Source organism: Acinonyx jubatus, chromosome C1 (assembly GCF_027475565.1).
Source record: "Acinonyx jubatus isolate Ajub_Pintada_27869175 chromosome C1, VMU_Ajub_asm_v1.0, whole genome shotgun sequence".
Classification (NCBI taxonomy): domain Eukaryota; kingdom Metazoa; phylum Chordata; class Mammalia; order Carnivora; family Felidae; genus Acinonyx; species Acinonyx jubatus.
This window is the reverse complement of record NC_069381.1, coordinates 20,579,521-20,605,128: the sequence shown is the minus strand read 5'-3', so window position 1 is coordinate 20,605,128 and position 25,608 is coordinate 20,579,521. Positions and strand designations below refer to the sequence as shown.

The 25,608-nt window shown below is 39.2% G+C and overlaps 1 protein-coding gene across 1 annotated transcript in view; it reads right to left on the bottom strand.

The window, feature by feature from the left end:
* Nucleotides 1-518: 518 nt before the first annotated feature.
* The window catches only part of STX12 (syntaxin 12), a 41,977-nt gene continuing 16,887 nt past the window's right edge, over nt 519-25,608 (bottom strand). The window contains exons 4-9 of the mRNA XM_015075061.3: nt 16,262-16,399; nt 10,717-10,760; nt 9,294-9,399; nt 4,617-4,689; nt 3,328-3,410; nt 519-2,040 (exon numbers count right to left, since the gene is read on the bottom strand). Coding sequence (XP_014930547.1) covers nt 1,948-2,040; nt 3,328-3,410; nt 4,617-4,689; nt 9,294-9,399; nt 10,717-10,760; nt 16,262-16,399 — 537 coding nt within the window. The 3' untranslated portion in view covers nt 519-1,947. The remainder of the gene's footprint in view (nt 2,041-3,327; nt 3,411-4,616; nt 4,690-9,293; nt 9,400-10,716; nt 10,761-16,261; nt 16,400-25,608) is intronic.

The following is a 25,608-nucleotide window of genomic DNA, read 5'->3' as shown; positions in this document are numbered from 1 at the left end:
AGACAAACAAGGCACAGATAAGCATTCTGTGAACACGTTTATTAAGACCACCTACCACAACCTCTTGGCAACTACCACAAACTCCAGGCCATTTGAATTCTAGCCAAGGTCATATTTGCTACCCATGACCATTAGGTACCACGACCACTAGATTACATAGTATTATAGAACAGAACTATGATAGCTTCATTTAACCCAAACTGAAATTGTTTTTCACAATCAAGAATGTTTTCTTGCCTGAAATGTTACAAATGATGCATCCGAGTCCAGCTTTAATCTGGAGCTGAAGGGGCCGTGATTGTAGAACCAAGCAATTAGCTCTGAAGCTGCCGCTTGGGCCACTGACACCGCAGTAGCTCCATTCTGTTTTTCAAGGAATGGGCAGCAGCGGCCCTTATTCCACCTCCAAACCAGCCCTCACCCGATCTCCAGCTTCTTGCGGGTCTCAACGTTTCTCAGGACAGCACATAACCTCATAGCTACCGCATCAGGACGTTAACTCATAAAAACTTACTACAAAAGTTTTTAAAATGTTTATTTGTATTAAGGAGTGCAAGAGTACAAAGAAACTTAGGCATCTGGGCCCTTGTTTCCCTACTATTCACATTAGTTTGGTAAAAGGAGATTAACATTAAAGGGAGTGGAAGAAATGAATATAAATATATCCAGGGTAGCCCAATCCTCTAATTCACTAAAGGATGAACTGAAATTGGCCCAAAACACATTTATGTGTGAGTCTACAGAAATTACATTCCCTTTAACTTCTCTAGACCTGTGTGGAAAAGGGAAGTGGACAACATTTATATTACAAGACAGCAATCTTTTATTGAAACTTTTTTTTTTTTTTTTTTTTGTCTAAAACTACACATGGAGATTAATCTCTTGTTCATAAATTAGGGTAAGTCTAACATCACTATTCCAAACCAGTATTATTTACAAAAATGAACCTTTTCTGTATCACCAGGTTCATGGAAATAAATTTTAAACCCACTTCAGTCTAGCCTTTAAAAATCTTCCTGCCATCAAACGGCCAGCAACCCTCATGGATAAGGGGCAGCCTTTTGACAGCAACATTCATCATTCGCCAGGAATGTAGAACCACAAGTGAACAACAACAAAAAGTTTAAATCATTCCAAACAATTCCTATTTGCTTTCCAAAAGCATGCTTTGTCTAATTCTCCCTTTCTATACAGACATGGGGAGAGGGACCCCAGAGAGCACAGTAATGTTAATTAAATTAACCTCTTATCAAAGTGAACAAGATGGTTTAGTGTGTGTACAGAAGAACTTCTGTGGATGACATTAGGAAATAATAAAGTAAACTTTAAGCCCCACTAACAGGAACCCCAATAAGTGGCCAGCTCACATAGACACTTTTAATCTGGATCAAATGTGCAGTGTTTCACTTTCCAGTTAAATACACTGTCCTAATCTTTCAAAGCAGAAAGAGAATAGGCTTCTTGGGAATTCAAATTAAAATGTTAAATAATACAAAGTACTGGCTTATAATATAGTTTCTCACAGACTCCGCTGCACTGGGTGTCAGAAAGAAATTCTATCTCAGTTGCTAGTAAAAAGGTGAATCTAGTATACACACAAAATGACAGTATTACAAGACTGTAGTGTCACCTGTCAAAACAAGAACATCTAGAATGGAATTTTCAGTAAACACTTGGGATGAAGGGTGATCAGAACACAAGAGAAAGCAAAATCCACATAAATTAATTCTGAATTTGAGAAATCAATAAAATGTATACGTAAATTGATAAATACAGTCTCCATAGGTCACTAATTCCAAGGACTAGTTAGTAGTTATTTTCTAACTAAATTATTACAGGACATTCTGGTGTATGCTCTCTTCTTGTGATCAGTTTGTTCTGGCAAGACTCCATGAAGCACGTGCCCTTGAAAACAGCTCAGCAGAAGGCGGCTCTGAGGCAATCACTTCATTTATAAATTTGCCAGATAATAAGTACCAAGATTACAATAATCACTGACAGGACAAGCACCAGGATACAGATCTTCTTGCGAGATTTTTTCTGAGGAGAAAAATAGGTAATGAGACACTCGTGAAACAAGTAAAATTCTTCTTATCTAAGACTCCAAGGTGTTTCATAAATCTGCCTCCTTGTAATTCAAAATGAATTCTATCCATGCATGAATACGGAGAGAGGCATGCCCCAAATCTCGACAGTTATCAGCAGCAGGAGGCAACAGTACGAGTTCTAGTTCCTAACACATTTTTGCAAAGGGATTGTTTATACCTCTGCTGCTAGGCATTAGTTGTAATAAAATAAGTCACTTGTGCATGTGTATTTTAATAAACGTTTTATGCCTGTTATAAAATTTTATGTTTGTTGTAAAAAATACAGACAAGCAGAAAGAAAATAATCACCTACGGATAAAACTGCTGACATTTTGATTCTATTTCCTTATGATCTTTTTTATCGATGCATATCGTTATTTGACAGAATTGGGATCATACTGTATGATGTTTTTCTTACTTAACATTTTAGCATAAAAATTTAATTCCCACACAATATAAAATTGAGTGGGTGTGTGTAATTCACTTCATAATTCCTTTACTGTTTGACACTAAAGTTGCCATCACTCAGTTTTTAAAAGGAAACACTATTATTAAATACAGATTTCTTTAAGAACATTTCTGGGTAAAATATAACTAACCCAGGAACATGGAAAATGGCTGAAATGCTGTCTATTTCTAAAAAGCAATATAGCACCAAACAGACAGGAAATGAACAGTAGCTCCTTCAGCGTGTTTGAGACAAAGATCCAGATAAATGTCACAAATCCGGAGTTTCAGCTAATATGTAAAAGAGTATCATTTCATACAAAGTACAACAATTAACTTCTACTTATTCATAGAAAAAGAACCCCCAAATGATAAACCCCTAATGATTCACAAATAGCAGCTGGAATTGATTTTATGTCCATCCTCTGTGGCAACAGTCAACATAAAGTATCTGCAAAGTCCTACTTTGTACCTATTACTATACTAATCGAAACAAATTTTAGCCGCTCAGAATATAAAATTAGCCTTATGCCAGATTTAGGTATCATGCTACCTTATGGGGTTAGCCTCGTAGCAGTGAAGCTCCTGTGTAAGTTTATTCAAGGTTTGATGTCTTTTTGTAGATTTCTCTGTGGAGGAAAATACTAAAAACGGAACTGGGACAGCAATTATGACCACTTGCCTCCAGCTCAAACCTAACAGGCAAAAGGCTGCAGCTGTTCTGAACGTGTCAATGAGCTGTGATGGCCCATAAATCTGCAGCACAGTGACTTTCTTTGGTACCTGCTTTTACCTGATAGTAGGCAGCTCGCTGTAACTGATCAGTGGCTCTTTCTACATGTACCTCTGAGCTTTCCACATTGGCTTCTATGCTGTCTGCAAAGAAAAAGAAGGGTAGTGGATGATTTTACCACACTCGATGTTTCAAGATGGCAAATTAAACACACTCCTGATACTGTGGGTTCTGGTTTGACCACCATCTATCCAGCTATCCAGCCATGAAATCAAAAGTTACTAACTGGGTAAGAGAATAAGTTCTATTCTTTGGAAATAAATACTGAACTCTTTTTGTGGTAAAGGGTTATGAAGTATGCAACTGACCCACAAATGCTTCAGAAAAAATCGTGTATACACATATATATTTAGAGAGAAAGACTTAGAGCAAATATAAAGCAAATGGGGTAGAACGTTATTAAGAGGTAAATCCGGGTAAAGGTTACAAAAGAGTTCCTGTAGTATTTTTATTTTTGCAACTTTTCTAAACTTGAAAGTATTTCCAAATAAAAAAGCTTAAAAAAAGAGTTACTAATCCCAAAATTGTGCAAGTTTCTGGAGATAAAAGCTGGGAAGCCAACAGCTATTTTCCTAAACAGCCAAAGACTTAAAAAGAGGCTATGGAGGGGTGCCTGGGTGGCTCAGTCGGTTGAGCGTCCGGCTTTGGCTCAGGTCATGATCTCACAGTTTGTGAGTTCGAGGCCCGAGTCGGGCTCTGTGCTGACAGCTCAGAGCCTGGAGCCTGTTTCGGATTCTGTGTCTCCTTCTCTCTCTGCTCCTCTCCTGATCACATTCTGTCTCTCTCTCTCTCCAAAATAAACAAACATTAAAAAATAAATAAATAAATAAACAAAAATAAAAAGACGCTATGGCAAGTGAGCTGAGTACTCATGGGGGTCACTTTTGCATCTACATTTGACACTATAAGAAAAGGGCTAAGAAAATGAATTTAATAATTTTAATTTTTATTTATTAAAAAAATTTTTTTAAACATTTATTCATTTTTGAGAGACAGAGACAGAGTGCGAGCAGGGGAGGGGCAGAGAAAGAGAGGGAGACACAGAATCTGAAGCAGGCTCCAGGCTCTGAGCTGTCAGCACAGAGCCCAATGCGGGGCTCAAACTTGTGAACCATGAGATCATGACCTGAGCTGAAGTCGGATGCCCAACCGACTGAGCCACCCAGGTGCCCCAAATTTAATAATTTTTAAATGGCATTCCTAAATTCCTAAGACACATCTTACTGACTTCCTCATACACAAATACTACTATTAATTCACCTTATGGTAAAGGTATCAATGATACATACCAATTAGATCACCCTGATCATGGATCATCATGGCCAAATCTTTAAATATCTGATTGACATCCAAAATGTCAGCCTAAGGAACACAAAAAATAATTAATATTAGGCAACATGTTGCCTAGACAATTCAGTTCCTCTACTTAGCTAAAATTTTGGCTATAAACATAACACGTGTTTCTAAGGCTCATAAATCATGCTTTCTCCACAAACTGAAAGTGAAAATAATGTTAATTAACATTTACTAAATGCCTACTATGTGCCAAGAACTATACCAGGTAGATAATTCAGCACAGACTCTTAGAGTCTGAATGTCAGCTAGAGAGGACCCACAGTCTTGCTGTGTGAATTTAATCTTCCACAGTCTTGTACCATTTTGGGCCAGCCCCTCTAAAATGTGGATAATGACGGTACCCATCTCATACTAAAGCACAGAAGTACTAAATAAATTGATATAAAGTTCTCAGAACTGTGTGATAAGCATTTCATAAGTGTTAGCTATTATTAATCATTACTTAGTTGGTACCCATGACAACAAAATGAAACATATATTATCCCCATTGTACAGAAAACTGGGGCTCAGAGAGGTTTATGACCTGTCCCAAGGTCTCAAAGATAGCTAGTGGCAGAGCTGAGAATGAAAAGTTCATGATATTTTCATTATGTTACTATGCCTCTATGATATTTACATTAACTATTCAGTAACTGTATGAAGTCAAGTATCTCTGAGGATAATAAGGCTCAGAGAGGTTATATAACTGGTCACAAAGCTGGTCAGTGAGGAAACTAAGCGTTGGGGCCAGAATATCTCTACAGCCTACACTCTTTTTTTTTTTTTTTCCTTATAAGTAGGCTCCGCGGAGCCCAGTATGGAGCCTATCACGAGGCTCAAACTCATGACTCTGAGATCAAGACCTAAGCTGAGATCGAGAGTCGGACGCCTACCTGACTGAGCCATCCAGGTGCCCCAAGTCCAGGCGCTTCCAATTGCAATATACTGCTTCTCGGAATGGCACAATAAAAAACAATGCCTTGAAAGCCATGACTTCCTAATCATAGCTTAGCAAGACTAGTTCTTACCAGCACCTCAAAACCTCAATTACTTGCTAAGAGTCTACTGTAGTTGGGACAGTCTGCTAGTTGCTGTAGATACAGAAAGACTGACTAGCTACTGGGGTGGGATGGAAGGGGGTGGGATCAGTACTTTTCTTTATAAGTCATTATATAGGAAGTGACTAGTAAATAGTACAGTAAGGAGTGTAGAGAAAGGCTCGCAGAAGAAGTAGGACTTGAGTTGTACCTTAAAGCAAAAGAGGAGCCATAAAAACAAAAAGTTAACAGAATTAAAGAGCAAAGAGCCCAGTTTGGTTACAACACAGGTATGCAATTGTGATTTATAATAAGAAGTATATATTTAGTCTTCATCCTGTTCCTGGAGCAGAGCTGTTAAAACCCTTGAAATTTCCTGAGTGATAAGAGAGATAAAATTATCTCTCGTTATTCATAAGAAACCCCTTTCAACCACACCTGAGCTTATGTTAAGAACAAGGCTTTTGGGGGCGCCTGGGTGGCTCAGTCAGTTAGGCGGCCGACTTCGGCTCAGGCCATGATCTCGTGGTCCGTGAGTTCGAGCCCCGCGTCGGGCTCTGTGCTGACAACTCAGAGCCTGGAGCCTGCTTCGGATTCTGTGTCTCCCTCTCTCTCTCTGACCCTCCTCGTTCATGCTCTGTCTCTCTCTGTCTCAAAAATAAATAAACGTTAAAAAAAAAAAAAAGAACAAGGCTTTTGGAAAGCCCCTCAGGATGGGGGCTGGTTGCCAGGGGAACCAATCTTCTCATCAGAGGGGCCGGAGGTTGACTCAACCACCAATAGCCAATGATTTAATCAACCATGCCTACATAACGAAGCCTCCACAAAAATACTAAATGGCAGGACTGAGAACACTGCTGGGTTGGTGAGCACAGAGGTCCTGGTAGAGTGGTGCACGTGGGGATGGCATGGAAGCTCTACACCCATTCCCCTGTGCATCTCTTCATCTGGCTGCTCCTGAGCTGTAACCTTTTATGATAAAGCAGTAACCTACTGTTTTCCTAAGCTCTAAGCTGCTCTAGCAAATTAATCAAAGCCAAGGCCATGAGAACCTCCAATTGACAGCCTGTCAGAAGCACAGGTAACAACCTAGACTTACAACTGGCTTCCCAGGTTGTAGAGAGGATGCAGTCTTATGGGATTGAGCCCTTAACCTGTGGGATCTGATGCTAACTCCAGGTAGACAGTGTCAGAATTGGGTTAAATTGTAAAACACCCAGCTGGTGTTACAGAATTGCTTCATGTGGATAAAGCCCACGTTTGGTGGCCAGAAATGTTAGAAGTGCAGTGTGAGAATCGAGGAGACACAACACTGTGTGGTTTTTCCATTAGAATAGGGTTTGTGGGGCACCTGGTGGTTCAGCCTGTTAAGTGTCCAACTTCGGCTCAAGTCACAATCTCACGGTTCGTGGGTTTGAGTCCTGCATTGGGCTCAGCACTGATGGTGCAGAGCCTGCTTGGGATTCTCTCTCTCCCCCTCTCTCTCTGCCCCTCCCCCACTTGTGGGCATGCGTGTGCGTGTGTGTGTGTGCGCGCGCGCACGCTCTCTCTCAAAATAAATAAATAAACTTAAAAAAAGAAAAAAGAATAGGGTTTGTACAGTAGATGTAGGAAATGACTGGAGAGGAAAATCCAGCCCCAGTTAAGGCATTTGGACTTAATGTTCCTGAATCTGTCAAGTGCCCACTATGCTCCTGACATCCACCACCTTACACTCCTTTCCTTAGCTCCATGTCTCACTCGACTTAGAACAGTATTTCTCCTGTCAGAGAACCAAGTTGATGATTAGTTGCAGTAGGTGAAAAAGAGAAAAAATAAGACATCTTTGAAGACAATAAAATCATCACAGTTGAGGATGAATTGTTCCATCTCAACACAGACACTTAACAAAAATTAAAAAAGAAAATAAAAAGTGAAAAAAATTACAAATAAAAATTAGTAAAAATTATATACGTGTGTGTGTGTGTGTGTGTCTCAGTCACTTAAGCTTTCAACTTCAGTTCAGGTCACAATCTCACCATTCATGAGTTCAAGCCCCATGTCAGGCTTTGTGCTGACAGCTCAGAGCCTGGAGCCTGCTTTGGATCCTGTGTTTTCCTCTCTCTCTGCCCCTCCCCCACTTATACTCTGTCTCTCTCTCTCAAAAATAAATATTTAATATATATATACAATATATATATTAAATATTTTATATATATATTATATATATATATATATATATATAAAACACAGGAGCGCCTGGTTGGGTGTCCAATTTTGGGTCAGGTCATGATCTCTCGGTTTGTGAGTTCGTGCCCCACATTGTCTCTGCTGTCAGCCCAGAGTCTGCTTCAGATCATCTTTTTCTCTCTCTCTCTGCCCTTTCCCTGCTCATGCTTTCTCTCTCAAAAATAAATAAACATTAAAAAAAAATAAACACAAACACCAATGGTCTCTAGGGCAGTGAGTCTCTACCCTGAATGTCCATTATAATCACCTGGTAGGTTTGTTAAAAAAAAAAAAAAAAAAAAAATCCATGCCCAGGGCTTCTTGTGGATATCTGCCCATTTTTAACATACAAAAAATAGGAATTTCACAAAATCGAAACTAATAGTTGGTGGGTAAGGGAGGACAGCTGAGCATTTGGAAAAAAAATCTCCAAGTGACACTAAGGTACAGTCAGAGTTCAGAGCCACTGCCACAGCTGAAGGTCATAGACGCGCTCCAAGTTTCTCCTCTCTACAGCCCCCCTCTCCCCACTGCCCCCAGGGATGGCAGTCTTCTAGCTGCGTGGAGGAGAAAACTCCTTAAGTTTAAGAATATACTGGTCATGGGGTTGCTGTGGGTGGCTCAGTTGGTTGAGCATCCGACTTTGGCTCTGGTCATGATCTCCCAGTTTGTGAGTTCAAACCCCACACTGGTTCTCTGCTGTCAGTGCGGAGCCTGTTTCAGATCTTCTGTCCCCCTTTCTCTCTGCCCTTCCCCCACTTGTGTGTGCTCATGCTCTCTCTCTCTCTCTCTCTCTCTCAAAAATAAACATAAAAAAAAAAAGAATATGCTGGTCACTACATAAGTTAAGGTTAACCTGAAAATCAGGTAAGAAAGGCCTCGAGACCTTTCCCTCAACCCCCACCTCAAAAACTGTTCCTGTTTCTCTGCACTGAACTCATATCCACAACCTGGGACTGGACTTTGGGAGGCACAAAAATTAAGCAAACTTTTTGGTCTGCCTTTATTCTGAGGTACTCAGATTAAGCAAAGGGGCTCTCTCCATAGACTCCTACCTGATCTAGAAGTTGACACAGAGGTCTAGGGGCAAAGTATTAACGAGCAATAAAATATATGTTGGCCTTGCTCTGTTCTTCATGCCTTGCTCTGTCATTCTCGTGGACACCATGTAAGATATGGTAATTGAAGAAAGGATTTGAGTCTTTTTGGGCACCGTGGCCGGTACTGTCGTAAGAGTAGTTCAAATTCACCATGATTACACTGAGATATAATATACAAATCACATAAGGACTCATTTCATGCTTTTTCATAATCACTGAGAGAAAATCCAGGCGGGTTAGAGTGCAGATACACGGAGTCAAACAAACAACACAACCTGGCTCTCACCTCCAGCTGCCGAATTGCTGTTTCTCTCTCTTTAATAAGTTCCAGATCCTGTTCAGTGATGGCCACCTCATCCTCCTGGCTCTGCATCTGGTTCCACTCCTCATGGCTGCAAGGAGACAAGCACATTAGTTGATTCCTCCTCTCTAAGGTGTACACGAGACGCCTACAACATCTCGACTACCAGCAGAGCCTATCCAAGGACACTACTAGGGCTCGAACACCTCTGGTATCAATACAAAGTCCTTGAGGGCCATGTTCTTCCTATCTGGAGGCGAAGAGCTGATAACACCAAGAAAGCAAAGTCTCAGCTCCCATGGGCAAAACAGAGATGAAGCAGGATTATAAGGGACGGGACTCCTTGCTGTTTTCCAGCTAGGGGTACACATTCTGCAATCTTGCCAGGGCTTACTAGACAAGGAAAGCGGACAGAGACTTGAAGTCAATGAAGCATACTGGCCCATCCCCTCTCAAAGTGCAAGCTGTGTTGGTCTCCCGGGTACTAAATGGGTGGAGGAGAGCAGGCTAAGTGATCTGTCAGTGCTTTTCCAATTTGTCTAACAGAATCACATCCTCTGGTTTTCAGAAAATTCCTTGAGGTTATGCTTTGGGTTAAATGCCTCTCAAAAGAAAACTAAAATAAAAAGCTAGTGAAATGTTTTAACTCTTCTTTTCAGGTACCATATTTAGAAAAAAGGCACACTACATATTATACTAGACATAAAACACTTTGGAAATCCAGTATTAAGCATTTTCCCAATAGTAGGCATAAATCAGACATCATCTCCACAGTATTTAAAGGGTTTCCTCCATGCGCTAGAGATACAAAACTGAATAAAATAGATCCCACCAGGCACACCTTTGAGGTGCTCACAGTGTAGTGGGGAGAGACAGATACGTACCTATGATAAAGCATTTTAAGTTCTGAATACCACAAATACATTTCTATGCAACTGGTTAATTCAGTCTGGAGAAGTGAAAAAAGAAGATGTCTTTCAGGTGCAAATTGTTTGCTTTTTTTCTTGTACTGCTCCTAAAAGAATGAGTTGCTTCCGTTTTACAGATGGGTAAACAGAGACCCAAGAACTTTGAAAACCTTAAGTCTGAATTAGAGGTAAAATCCTAATCTGTAGATTCATGTGTTAATACTCACTCCTAGGGAGCCAAGCTCTCTTCCCAACACAAAGACATCAGGGATTCCTTTGGCTTTTTTATTCACCTTGAAATTATTCCTTCCCTAATTCAAAGATCTTAGAAAAGCCCACGGTTTTGACTTTTTAACTTTATTTGGTGGATTATAAATTACTCACCCCACATCTCCCTTTATTTTTCCTTCTTTTCTGTATTGTTTTTTAAAATTAGAGGTAAGTAAAACGTACAGAATCCCATCTCTACCAGCCAGCAGGCTGTATGGATAATTCCTTACCCATCAAATGAGACGAGCTGCTCCTCTCTTTGCCTCTCCTCCGCCTAGAAAGCAGATGGCATTATTGCTGCTGTTATCCAGAAATACGTCACAGACACACAAAACAATGCTTCCTTTCGCTACAGTATAAAGAAGCAACATTCCTTGGCTCCAACAGGATCTGTAAGATGACACAGGCCTCTGGCAATCTGTCTCGACTAGGAAATGGGTGTGAAGTAGCTAAAAGCATATCTGGGCTCAGAACGGCACCCCTACTGAACAGGACAGAGAGAACATGGGTAGGAGAGAGGAGTAAACAGTAATCATGATAATCTATTTTACAATCTGTATGGAGGCAGAATAAGGGAAAGAGTTGAAAACTTGCAAGGAAACAAACTTTCACAACATGTGAAGATTTTTTTAAATGGACATTTATGACATATCAGGCACTAAAGTGGCAGACTCAGTTCAAAAATCTGTCTGATGCATATATTAAAAACAAGAAAAGACTTTAAAAGAGCAATCCATTCCGATTAAAAAAATTGCCTTTTTATAATAGCAATAATTAAAAGAGCAAACAAAATGGAGAAAATTTCAAAATTCAACCCATCCAGAGGAACACTGTGAGGTTTTTTTGGTTGTTTTTTTTAAATTTTTATTCTTTCCCCAGATCAAGAAAGAAACAAAAACATTGCTAGTGTCCTCAAGCCTACCTATGTGCCCTTCTCCAATTACAAACCCCCTCCCTTGCCCTTAAAGTAATACTACCCTGACTTTATGGTGATCACTTTCTTGTACTTTTAATACAGTGATATGTATCCGTATTTAATATCATTTTACCTGATTTTGAACTTCACATGGAGTTACACTGTTTGTATTCTTTCATGCTTTGATTGGATCACAACCAGATTGTGCCAGATCCATTCCTGATGCTGAATGTAACTGTGGTTCATGCATTTCCTTACTTAACTGTATATTATAGCATGTGAACACACCATAATGCATTTATCTGTTCTACAACAGATGGACATTCGGAGGTTTCCAATTTTTGACTGCTACAAAAAATGCTGCTGTAAACATTCTAATACATATATCCTGATATAAAAATTTATAGTTTTCTCTAGGATAGAACTGATGTGTTCTGAAGTTACAGGCAAAATGTTTTCCAGGGGTTGCTTCACTTCAGACTATAACTGGCCAGGTAGGAAAGTTCCTGTTGTATCGTATCTGTAACAACGACCCTCAGTCTTCACAGAATTTAAAATGTTTGCCCTACTTTTGGACATGAAATAGTACCTCATTGTGGTTTTAATTTGCAGTTTCATAACTACTGAAGAAGTTGAGTACCTCTCCATTTGACCATTATTTAAAGTAATACTAAGATGTTATTTGCTGTTTTCACTGTGTTGATGTTTACACTCATGGAACAAAAACAATGGTGGATAAAACTGCTGGCATTTTAATGCAAATGCAAGGCAGTGGCACCAAACTGCACTACTGCTATTGTATTCTTCATCACTATACACAAAAAAGCCAGTTCGTCCTTAATGAAGACAATAAAATTATAAACTAAGTATATCTCAAGACCTCAATACAGGTCTTTAAAACATTCCGTATGAGACCTCACGTACACACAAAGCACTTCTGTGCTGTACAGAAATCCAATGCTTGTCTCCAGGAAAAGCACATGTGTAATTGAGCTGCTGGCTGAACTAGCTACTTCCTTTTAGGGGACATCATTTTACATATTTAATATAATTTATATATAAAACTGTTACAAACTTTAAAAAATATGTAAACTTTTAATAAAATTTGTCCATATATATAATTACAAACTTCTGTATGTGTGATATATGTATAACAACCTATGGTTATTCACATGGGTATTTGGCAGATAAATTCTTTTTTTCTTTTTTTATGTTTATTTACTTTTGAGACAGAGAGAGACAGAGCATGAGCGGGGGAGGGTTAGAGAAAGGGAGACACAGAATCCGAAGCAGACTCCAGGCTCCGAGCTGTCAGCACAGAGCCCGATGCGGGGCTTGAATTCCCAGACTGTGAGATCATGACCTGACCTGAAGTTGGATGCTTAACCAACTGAGCTATCCAGGCGCCCCTGGCAGATAAGTTCTTGAAGATAAACAATGTAAGCTTGTCACCTCAAGGACAACAATGGACAATGTGTGTTGCCAGTGATAAAAAATCTAGCTTCCAGGGGCACCTGGGTGGCTCAGTCAGTTAAGCATCCAACTCTTGATCACAGCTCAGGTCACGATCTCATAGTTTGTGAGTTCCAGACCCTGATCGGGCTCTGAGCTGATAGCGCGGAGGAGCCTGCTTGGAATTCTTTCTCCCTCTCTCTGGCCCTACCCAACTTATGCTCACTCGCGCTCTCTCTCTCTCTCTCTCTCTCAAAATAAATAATAAACTAAAAAAAAATCTAGCTTTCAAATAAAAAAACCAGAATGCTGGAAAATTTGTATCTACCACTTGTGAACTTAATAGTTTCACAACTCTCTTAAAGTCTCTTAAAGATTTTTCTGATAAAACTGAAGATAACTATATTACCTTTTGATATTGTATACTGAAGTATATCAACATTTGGAAGACCTGCATAACTTGGGGAATCAATATCTTCCAAATGATAAATACATGATATAAAAATCATATGTGGATAAAAGATCCAATCAAAATACAAAACAGACCAACAGATTTGGATGTACCAGAGTACATCCAAAAGCAGTTATTTTTAATGAAAATCTAATTTATATTTATGTTAATATGTAATGGGTTTATTATTATTTGTAAATGAATAAACATTTTTAAAACTTCACAGTTTTAATTTCTAGTATTTATCAGTAGATACCATTCATACAAATAAAAGCTCTCTGGCGTCCCTAATAATTTTAAGTGTAATATAGGGTCCTGAGATCAAAAAGTCTGAGAAACTACTGCTCTATTGGGTTGTATCTTTTTCATATTGATTCATGGGAATTCTTTCTATATTCTGGTTACTACTAATCCCTTGTCAGGTATACATATAGTAATATCTTCTCTCTGTTTGTGGTTTGTCTTTTCACATATTTACCACTTTCTTTGCTCTTCATTCCTTTCTGCTTTTCAGACTTTCCATTTGAGCTCACCGTCCTTCTCCCTAAAGTACATTTTTTAGAATGTTAAGTAAGGTGTGCTGAGAGTAAACTCACTTTTGACTGAAAATGTCTTTAATTAGCCCTCATTCTGGATATCTATTTTCACTGGGTTTAGAATCCTACGTAGGCAGTTATTGTCCTTTAGGACATTAAAGACAGTCCTTGACTGGCTTCCACTGTTGATATTGAGAAATCAACTGCCAATCCAACTACTGCATCTTTGAAGGTATTCTATAGTTTCCCTGGCTATTTTTACAATTTTCCTTTTTCTTCGGAGTTCTGAAGTTTCTCTCTGATGTATCTACATGCAAGTCTTTTATTTGTTTTGAGATTTGTTTGCCTTTTTGAAACTGAAGATTAGTGCCTCTCATAAGTTCTAAAATATTACCAGCCATTATCTCTTCAAATATCACCTCTGTTCTAAGTTTGCTCCGCTCTTATTCTGAAACTCCAATTAAAACTAGGTTAGATCCTTCACTTCATTCTCCATTTCTCATAATCTTTTTTCCTATTTAACTTCTTAACCCCGTACTACATGCTGATACATAATATCGTAAGATAGAAAATATCAGGGCACCTGGGTAACTCAATTGTTAGAGAGTCCAACTTCAGCTCAGGTCACAATCACAGTTCGTGAGTTCAAGCCCTGCATCTGTGCTGTGCTGACAGCTCAGAGCCTGGAGCCTGCTTCGGATTCTGTGTCTCCCTCCCTCTCTCCCACTGCCCTGCTCATACTCTGTCTCTCAAAATGTGAATAAACGTTAAAACAAAATTAAAAAAAAAAAAAAGATAGAAAATATCTTCTATTTTCTAGTTAAATCATCAATCAAGTTTTTAGTTTCCATATTTTTCAATTCTAGAAAATATTCTGACTCTTTTCCAAAGTTTTGTATAGTTTCCTGCTTCCTGTAGATGTTTTCAAAATTCTTTTACTTTGGGGCGCCTGGGTGTCTTAGTCAGTTAAGTGTCCGACTTGAGCTCAGGTCATGATCTCAGAGTTTGTGGGTTCGAGCCCCGGCATTGGGTTCTGTGTTGACAGCTCAGAGCCTGGAACCTGCTTCGGAATCTGTGCCTCCCTCTCTCTCTGTCCCTCCCCCACTCGTGCTCTGTCTCTCTCTCAAAAAGGAAAGCATTAGAAAAAAAATAAAATAATGACTTAAAATTTTTTTCTTTTATTTCTTTAAACCCAGTAAGTTACAGTTATCTTCTAATTCTAATATATGAAGTCTCTGTAGGTCTATTTCACCTCACTGTTGTTCCTACTAGTTCTTGTTCAGAGTTATTTCTTTGTGTACTTGGTTATTTTTAACCCAGTGCTGATCATTATGCTACAAAAATTGTTTGAGGGTATTCTTTCAGGGCTAGGCTTATCTAACAAGAAAGGATGTGTACTCGCTTCTGCCTGGCACCTACGTACTCTACCATTGCAGAACTACTTGAAGCTTGAGGCTTTGGGGCCACTCATGTAGTATGAATTTGGGCAGTAAATTTGGTTCAAGGTTCCTTTGTGCTACAACTTATTGTCTGAATGTCCCCTCTCCCCTGCTGTCCTCCACCACCTGCTCAGCTCAGTGCTAATGCAATCTTTTTGTGGGAAAGAAGGGCTTACTTTTGGCATACCCATCCCTAAAAGCATATAGCCTTTTAGGGTCCAGTTTAATTGGAGTAGTACCTTCTTTTAGATTCCCCACCTTGTGTGTACTCTGGGTTTTGACTTTTGTTCCCCCTCATGCCATAAAAACATCAAAATTGAAGTTCAAGTTTGTTGTCCATAAATGTACTCCATGCAAAAGCAGTTTCAGTGCTCAGCTTACCTCTCTCTATGGATTCTCACCCTCTCTTAGATTTTGACCTTAATATTTTCGTGACTCTTTTATACTTCTGATAAAATTTAGTATTAGTTCATTTCAAAGAGAGGTCTAGTCCAAAAAACCTTGCCTGCTATATTCTAGAAAATAGATTCATGTTTTTCTTTTTTTAAGTCTTTAAGACAAATATAATAGCAAAGAAATTACATGCAATTCTACCTGTCACTTTTTCAAAACTTTGGGCATATTCCTTTCTGGTCTTTGACCATATGCATACATATTTTATTTTAGTTTTTATTTTAAGTAGGCTCTTCACCCAACGTGGGGCTTGAACTTATGACCCTGAGATTGAGAGTCACATGCTCTACTGACTGAGCCAGCCAGGCACCCTGCATACATATTTTTTATATAGGTTGTACCAATCTGGCATTTTCATAGCAGCTAATGTCTCTGTTTATTATCATTGAGGTGTGTGTGGGGGGGGATGGGGATAATAAACAAAAGCTAATGGTCAAAATGGTCAGAGTCAGGAGGAAAAAAAACACCCAACAACATGGAAAAGAACATCACGAAATTGCAGAGGTCTTCTTTTGGGAATAAACTTACCGAGAGACGAGATCCAGCTCTTGCTCTGGCAATACTCTCCTTTTCTTTTTCAGATACCCTTCTCTGCACAGCCTGGAAATTATTTAAGGCTGCAGAGAAGTCATTCATGAGGCGTTCTTTCTGAAGTTTCTGCTGGCGCTAAGGAAATAAATAAGGACTTGAAATTTCACATTAACCCTGAATAATTTGGTTTTAATTCCCATTAAAAGCAAAACTAGTCCCCCTCAAGATTTCTAACCAAAAAAATTACTATAAAATAAGGTCTTCCTTAAATGAATACATTTGTTCTTTGCTAATTTAAATCCCTCATTAATACCATAGGCCAAGTTTGAATTTTCCTTCTTTCCTCTGACAAACCTGGAAACTGTGTGTCATTTACCTTGTAAGGTAATTTCAGAGAGAATTGCAATTGAGAATTTTGGTTCCCTGGAGAATCTAAAAGCGGAATAAATAACTTTAGGCCCAGAATGAACCCCAAAGAGATTGTTTTATGTTAAAACTATTCATCTATATGGAGTACATAGCTTCCCCCCCAACTATGATAATCATTTTCCCTTATACTGTAATGAGGCTTAAAATCTTTGAGAACCTGAAAACTACTTTATTACAGGCTCTCTTTGCTAAGCTTACTGATTCTATGTCTCAAAAAACACATACTGAAAGGACTTGCTATGTGCTGAGAACACAGAAGTAAAAACTCATCCCTGACCTCAAACGGTTACCATCTACTTACAGAAAAGGATACAGACATACAAGTCACAACTCATTATAAATAACTGCTATAATCAATTAATACTATAGGAGTTCAGAGGCAGGTATAATCAGTAAGAACTCAAGTGGTCAAAGATAAATGCCAAGCTAATGAGTTTGGGATTCAACTTCTGAAGAACACAGAGCAACAAAAATGTCTGAGCAAGAAACGTGATGGGTACAAAATGATAATTTAGAAGAAAAAGTAGTCTGCCACAGTGTACAAGATGGGATGGAAAAAAGAAACAAGTCAAAAAGAGTATTGCAATATTCTAGGTTAAAGGTTAGGAGGACATTGTATCAGTAATGGGAACGCAAAGACATGAGTTTAATAAATTTTATGAGTTAGTGAATGGCTGTGCAGCAAGCGGTTAAAGTCAAGAATGACTCAAATATCACACCTGGGAGACTTATGGTAATACTGAAAGCAAATTTAGATGAAGAAAGTTTCTCCTTTTCTGGGATTTTTTATTTTCACATAAACATTATAACAATAAGTGGGAAAAGCCATAATTCCCTAATCTCACTATCCAAAACAAATTTTTTTTCTTTTTTGAGTAGGCTCCATGCCCAACGTGGCACCTGAATTCACAACCCTGAGATCACGAGGTACATGCTCCACCGACTGAGCCAGCCAAGGTGCCCCATAAAAATACTATCTTTAAGTATATCATAAACATTTTCCATGTTATCATACTCTTCATAATTATGGTCTTCATTATATAATATTCTACCAGGTTGATCTAGTAAATTTTATGTAAACATTCCTTCTAGATTGTTCCCAGTTTTTAACTATTATAAATAAAGTTAATGTGAGCCCCGCTGTAAGTGCTAATATTAATACAGTGTTTACAATATATCAGTATGGTTATAAGTACTTTACATAATAACTCACTTAACTCATACAACAACCTATAAATTAGGTACTATATATATTTTACAGATCAGAAAACCAAGGCACAGAGAAGTTAACAATTTGCCTAGGATCACACAGTCAGTAAGTGGAAGGGGTAGACTGCAAATCCAAAAACTCCGTCTCCAGACTATAGTTTTTTTTTCTTCAAACTTTTTTCCTTAGGATAAATTTGCAAGAATGGGAATATTAGGTGAAAAGGCACAAACTTCTTTATGACAATAAGTATTATCAATCAGCTTAGTTAAGGGGTTTGGGTCAAATGGGAGGAATTCAGTATAAGACAACACATAATTTTTGATGAAAGCAGATTAAAGTGGGATATTAGAACAGGAATTGGCAATATGGAACTAGTCCTTAGAGGTTAGGGGCTAGGGCTGGGAAAAGATCTGGGGGTCAAGTTCATAAAGGTCACAGAGAGCTCATAAAAGTAGATAAGCCTCTTGAAGGAGAAAGCAGAGGCTAAGAAAATTAGAGGGTCAATGGCAGAGCCTTGGGACATGCCCACTTCTAGGAAGACCGAGAGTCAGAGAAGGAGGCTGAGACTCCATCTAGGGAAAGAGAAAAGAAGCCAGCAAGGGATACCAGAGTTGGGGGACAGACTGAAAGGGGATCATGGAAAGAAGAAGAAAGTTTCAGTATAGGGAAGATGGGCTGTTTCAAATGAAACAGAAGAGTGACTAAACACTCCAAAAAAAGCGGGGGGGGGGGGGGGGGGCGGGGGGTGGTGCCTGGGTGGCTCAATCGGTTAAGCGTCCAACTTCGGCTCAGATGATGATCTCTCGGTTTGCAAGTTCAAGCCCCACATTGGGCTCTGTGCCGACAGCTCAGAGCCTGGAGCTTGCTTCACAGTCTGTGTTTCCCCCTCTCTCTGTCCCTCCATGCTCATGCTCTGTCTCTCTCTTTCTCTCAATAATTAATAAACATTAAAACAAAAATAAAAGAAAAAAGGGGGTAGGCACCTGGGTGGCTCAGTTGGTTGAGCGTCCGACTCTTGATTTCAGCTCAGGTCATGATCCCAGGGTCGTGGGATCGAGCTCCGTTATCAGGCTCCATGCTGAGCACAGAGCCTGTTTAAGATATTCTCTCTCTCTCTCTCTCTCTCTCCCCCTGCCCCTCTCCCCTGCTCGTCTCCCTCTTCTCTCTCTAAAATTAAAAAAAAAAAAACCAAAACTCAAAAAAGGCCACTATATTTGGCAAATAGAAGATCACTGCTGATAGCACATGAGGGTGAAAAAAGACCGAAAGCAGGATATATGGTCTGATACACAGAACTGCAGCAAAAAGATGGTGGTAAGGCTAAGATTGATGAGATGAAAAAAGAATCGAAAGGGAAAAGGGTATTCAGCACAACAGGGGAAGGGAATCAAGGAATTACAATTGTAGATCTATTTTGTGTTCCTAATGATCCAAGATAATGGAAGGGAACAACAGCATGCATGATCCAAAAATAACTTCTTTTTGATTTTGAAATACACTTAATTCTTTTTTTTTTTGTAGCGGATTTAACTATTTTTGTTTAGGCTACTATTTAACTCTTCAGTACTTTCAACACTCAGCTTTCATCAAACCCTTAGACTACTTTTTCATTACTACTAAAACCATCCACAAGTGTGTTTTCCATAAGTACCAGCTGGGAAGAGGAAAGGGGTAATTTGGGAACAATATGGGGATATTGGACGGCAAGGGGAACTGGTCCTAAGTGAAATATCAGTATGAGTAACAACTGAGCAGCACACACAAGGATAACCAAAGCTGATTACATTAAGATCACTTTTTATCGTAGCTACTTTGTAGCACGACAAAGCATCTAGTCTTGGCTCCTCTCTTGTGCAAGGGGGCGCCAAAACTCCAAAGACTAAACTTAGGCTTCAGGTATGGGTTAAACTAACATTTTCAAACTTTTTGATGGAGACATGCAGTAAGAATGAGACATCTTGGGGGGGCACCTGGGTGGCTCAGTTAGTTGAACATCTGACTCTTGATTTCCGCTCAGGTTCTGATCTCATGGTTCATGAGTTCAAACCCCCTATCTTGGCTCTGCAAGGACAATGCAGAGCCTGCTTGGGATTCTCGCCTCTGTCCCTCCCCAGCTCATGCATGCACCCCACCCCCCACTACCACCTCTCTCTCTCAAAAATAAATAAACATAAGAAAAAAAAAGAAGAATGTGAATGAAATGGAAGCTTTCTGTAATATATATTTCCCTTTATTACATGGCACACATATGTTTTTTCAAGTTTTAAGTAATTAATTAATTTATTTTTAAATGTTTATTTTTGAGAGAGGGAGCACGGGGGAGGAGCAGATAGAGAGGGAGACACAGAATCTGAAGCAGGCTCTGCGTTGACAGCAGAGAGCCCAACGCAGGGCTTGAACTCACAAACCATGTGATCATGACCTGAGCTGAAGTCAGACACTTAAGCAACCAAGCCACCCAGGTGCTCCTATTTTTGAGAGAGAGAGAGAAAGAGCATGCATACATGTGCTCTAGTTGAGGAGGGGTAGAGAGTGAGGGGGACAGAGGATCTGAAGCAGGCCCTGTGCTGACAGCAGAGAGCCTGATGCAGGGCTTGAACTCACGAACCGTGAAGTCATGACCTAAGCCACAGTCGGATGCTTAACCAATTGAGCCACCCAGGTACCCCTACATGGTATACATTCTGATATTTCTACTCTATTTCATTTTTAAAAACATTTTTAATGTTTATTTGCTTTTGAGAGAGAAAGAGAGAGACAGAGGCGCGAGTCAAGGAGGGGCAGAGAGAGAGGGAGACACAGAATCTGAAGCAGACTCCAGGCTCTGAGCTCTCAGCACAGAGCCTGATGTGGGGCTCAAACTCACAAACTGAGAGATCATGACCTGAGCCAAAGTCAGACGCTCAACTGACTGAGCCACCCAGGTGCCTCTATTTCATTTTTTCAAATGATCACAGCACACTACAATTATTTCATGTTCCACCTAGCTACAACTCACAAGATGAAAAACAATCCAGAATAGGGAAGTTGTAGGCCTTGTCTTTAGAGCCATCAGAGATAAATCATAAAAAAATTCAATAATAAAAAGCCAAATGAAGTCACAGTAAGCTAAGGTAGATGGAGAAGGTTTTTTTCTAGGAGGAGAGGATTTGAGGTAGACCATGAATGATAGGGAATAACAGGTCAAACCACAATAAAGAAGGAGGCACGCTGACTTCAGGAACGTGTGAAGAAAAGGCCTGGCACATCAAGGGAACAATGAACTCCAGTAAAAAGTGTGTGTTTTTAAAGGATTTCAATGACCACTGAATAAAATAACTTGAAAAGAGACATCTTTTCCCCTGAGCATTTCTTCAACCTGAGGCCTATCAGTGACTCATGATGGGACATGAAAGTAACTGCAAAATAGAAAGGAAAAACATCTGATTGAAATTATTTACAGAGACTGCATGCAAAACAAAGCAGGACCAAACATAAAGCTGCTAGCCAAACTCCAGAGATGCAAATGCTGAGATTCCTTTCCAGTTAAGCTCATTTTATTAATATACTCAACGTTATTATTAAAAATAGCCGCAGATATTGAGTAGCTACTAATTGCCAGGCACTCTGCAAGATCTGGTGCAAACATTCTTCCTATCGTCACAACAGTCACATAACCCCATTTTACAGATAAGGAAACTGAGGGTCAGAGAAGGTCTACCTAGCACCAAAGGCCAAGTCACTTTAGTTTCACACACTGCCTTCCCATTAAAACGAAGTCCTTTCCTATTTTTTTAAATTATTTTTAAATTTACATCCAAGTTAGTTAGCATATAGTGCAACAGTGATTTCAGGAGTAGACTCCTTAATGCTCCTTCCCCATTTAGCCCATCCCCCCTGCCACAACTCTTCCAGTAAGCCTCTGTTCGTTCCCCATACTTATGAGTCTCTTCTGTTTTGTCCCCCTCCCTGTTTTTATATTATTTTTGTTTCCCTTCCCTTATGTTCATCTGTTTTGTCTCTTAAAGTCCTCATATGAGTGAAGTCATATGATTTTTGTCTCTCTCTGACTAATTTCACTTAGCATAATAGCCTCCAGTTCCATCCATGTAGTTGCAAATGGCAAGATTTCATTCTTTTTGACTGCCGAGTAATACTCCATTGTATATATATCCCACATCTTCTTTATCCATTCATCCATCGATGGACATTTGGGCTCTTTCCATGCTTTGGCTATTGCTGATAGTGCTGCTATAAACATGGGAGTGCATGTGTCCCTTCGAAACAGCACACCTGTATCCTGTGGATAAATGCCTAGTAGTGCAATTGCTAGGTCATAGGGTAGTTCTATTTTTAGCTTTTTGAGGAACCTCCATACTGTTTTCCAGAGTGGCTGCACCAGCTTGCATTGCCACCAACAATGCAAAAGAGATCCTCTTTCTCTGCATCCTCGCCAACATCTGTTGTTGCCTGAGTTGTTCATGTTAGCCATTCTGACAGGTGTAAGGTGGTATCTCATTGTGGTTTTGATTTGTATTTCCCTGATGATGAGTGACGTTGAGCATTTTTTCATGTGTCGGTTGGCCATCTGGATGTCTTCCTTGGAGAAGTGTCTATTCATGTCTTTTGCCCATTTCTTCACTGGATTATTTGGCTTTTGGGTGTTAAGTTTGATAAGTTCTTTATAGACTTTGGAAACTAACCCTTTATCTGATATGTCATTTGCAAATATCTTCTCCCATTCTGTCGGCTGCCTTTTAGTTTTGCTGATTGTTTCCTTCACTGTGCAGAAGCTTTTTATTTTGATGAGGTCCCAGTAGTTCATTTTTGCTTTTGTTTCCCTTGCCTCCGGAGACGTGTTGAGTAAGAAGTTGCTGTGGGCAAGATCAAAGAAGTTTTTGCCTGCTTTCTCCTTGAGGATTTTGATGGCTTCCTGTCTTAAATTGAGGTCTCTTATCCATTTTGAGTTTATTTTTGTGTATGGTGTAAGAAAGTGGGTCCAGGTTCATTCTTCTGCATGTCGCTGTCCAGTTTTCCCAGCACCACTTGCTGAAGAGACTGTCTTTATTCCACTGGATATTCTTTCCTGCTTTGTCAAAGTTGGCCATACGTTTGTGGGTCCATTTCTGGGTTCTCTATTCTGTTCCATTGATCTGAGTGTGTCTGTTCTTGTGCCAGTACCATACTGTGTTGATGATTACAGCTTTGTAGTATAGCTTGAAGTCTGGGATTGTAATGCCTCCTGCTTTGGTTTTCTTTTTCAAGATTGCTTTGGCTATCCGGGGTCTTTTCTGGTTCCATACAAATTTTAGGATTATTTGTTCTAGCTCTGTGAAGAATGCTGGTGTTACTTTGACAGGGATTGCATTGAATATGTAGACTGCTTTGAGTGGTATCGACATTTTAACAATATTTGTTCTTCCTATCCAGGAGCATGGAATCTTTTTCCATTTTTTTGTGTTTTCTTCAATTTCTTTCAGAAGCTTTCTATAGTTTTCAGTGTATAGATTTTTCACTTCTTTGGTTAGATTTATTCCTAGGTATTGTATGGTTTTTTGTGCAACTGTAAATGGGATCAATTCCTTGATTTCTCTGTCGCTTTATTGTTGGTGTATAGGAATGCAACCAATTTCTGTGCATTGATTTTATATCCTGCAACTTTGCTGAATTCATGAATCAATTCTAGCAGCTTTTTGGTGGAATCTTTTGGATTTTCCATATAGAGTATCATGTCATCTGTGAAGAGTAAAAGTTTGACCTCCTCCTGGCCGATTTGGATGCCTTTTATTTCTTTGTGTTGTCTGATTGCAGAGGCTAAGACTTCCAATACTATGTTGAATAACAGTGGCGAGAGTGGACATCCCTGTCTTGTTCCTAACCTTAGGGGGAAAGCTCTCAGTTTTTCCCCATTGAGGATGATATTAGTGTTGGGTCATTCATATATGGCTTTTATGATCTCGAGGTATGCTCCTTCTATCCCTACTTTCTTGAGGGTTTTTATCAAGAAAGGATGCTGTATTTTCTCAAATGCTTTCTCTGCATCTATTTGAGAGGATCATATGGTTCTTGTCCTTTCTTTTATTGATGTGATGAATCACATTAAGTGTTTTGTGGATACTGAACCAGCCCTGCATCCCAGGTATAAATCTCACTTGGTCACAGTGAATAACTTTTTTAATGTATTGTTGGATCCAGTTGGCTAATATCTTGTTGAGGATTTCTGCATCCATATTCATCAGGGAAATTGGTCTACAGATCTCCTTTTAGTGTGGTCTCTGTCTGGTTTTGGAATCAAGGTAATGCTAGCTTCATAGAAAGAGTTTGGAAGTTTTCCTTCCATTTCTATTTTTTGGAACAGTTTCAAGAGAATAGGTGTTAACTCTTTCTTAAATGTTTGGTAGAATTCCCCTGGAAAGCCATCTGGCCCTGGACTCTTGTTTTTTGGCAGGTTTTTGATTACTAATTTGATTTCCTTACTGGTTACGGGTCTGTTCAAATTTTCTATTTCTTCCTGTTTCAGTTTTGGTAGTGTATATGTTTCTAGGAATTTTTCTATTTCTTCCAGATTACCCATTTTATTGGCATATAATTGCTCACAATATTCTCTTATTATTGTTTTTATTTCTGTTGAGTTGGTTGTGATCTCTCCTCTTTCATTCTTGATTTTATTTATTTGGGTCCTTTCCTTTTTCTTCTTGATCAAACTGGCTAGGGGTTTATCAATTTTGTTAATTCTTTCAAAGAATTAGCTTCTGGTTTCATTGATTTGTTCTACTGTTTTTTTGGTTTCGATAGCATTAATTCCTGCTCTAATCTTTATCATTTCCTGTCTTCTGCTGGTTTTGGGTTTTATTTGCTGTTCTTTTTCCAGCTCCTTAAGGCGTAAGGTTAGGTTGTGTATCTGAGATCTTTCTTCCTTCTTTAGGAAGGCCTGGATTGCCATATACTTTCCTCTTATGACCACCTTTACTGCGTCCCAGAGGTTTTGGGTTGTGGTGTTATCATTTTCATTGACTTCCATATACTTTTTAATTTCCTCTATAACTGCTTGGTTAGCCCATTCATTCTTTAGTAGGAGGTTCTTCAGTCTCCAAGTATTTGTTACCTTTCCAAATTTTTTCTTGTGACTGATCTCAAGTTTCATAGCGTTGTGGTCTGAAAATATGCACAGTATGATCTTGACCTTTTTGTACTTGCTGAGGGCTGATTTGTGTCCCAGTATGTGGTCTATTCTGGAGAATGTTCCATGTGCACTGGAGAAGAATGTATATTCTGCTGCTTTATGATGAAATGTTCTGAATATATCTGTTAAGTCCATCTGATCCAGTGTGTCATTCAAAGCCATTGTTTCCTTGTTGATTTTTTGATTAGATGATCTGTCCATTGCTGTGAGTGGGGTAAAGTCTCCTACTATTATGGTATTACTATCGATGAGTTTCTTTATGTTTGTGATTAACTGATTTATATATTTGGGCGCTTCCACATTTGGCACATAAATGTTTACAATTGTTAGGTCTTCTTGGTCTGTAGACCCCTTGATTACGATATAAAGCCCTTCTGAATCTCTTGATACAGTCTTTATTTTAAAGTCTGGATTGTCTGATATAAGTATGGCTACTCTGGCTTTCTTTTGTTGACCATTAGCATGATAGATGGTTCTCCGTCCCCTTATTTTCAATCTGAAGGTGTCTTTAGGTCTAAAGTGGGTCTCTTGTAAACAGCATAT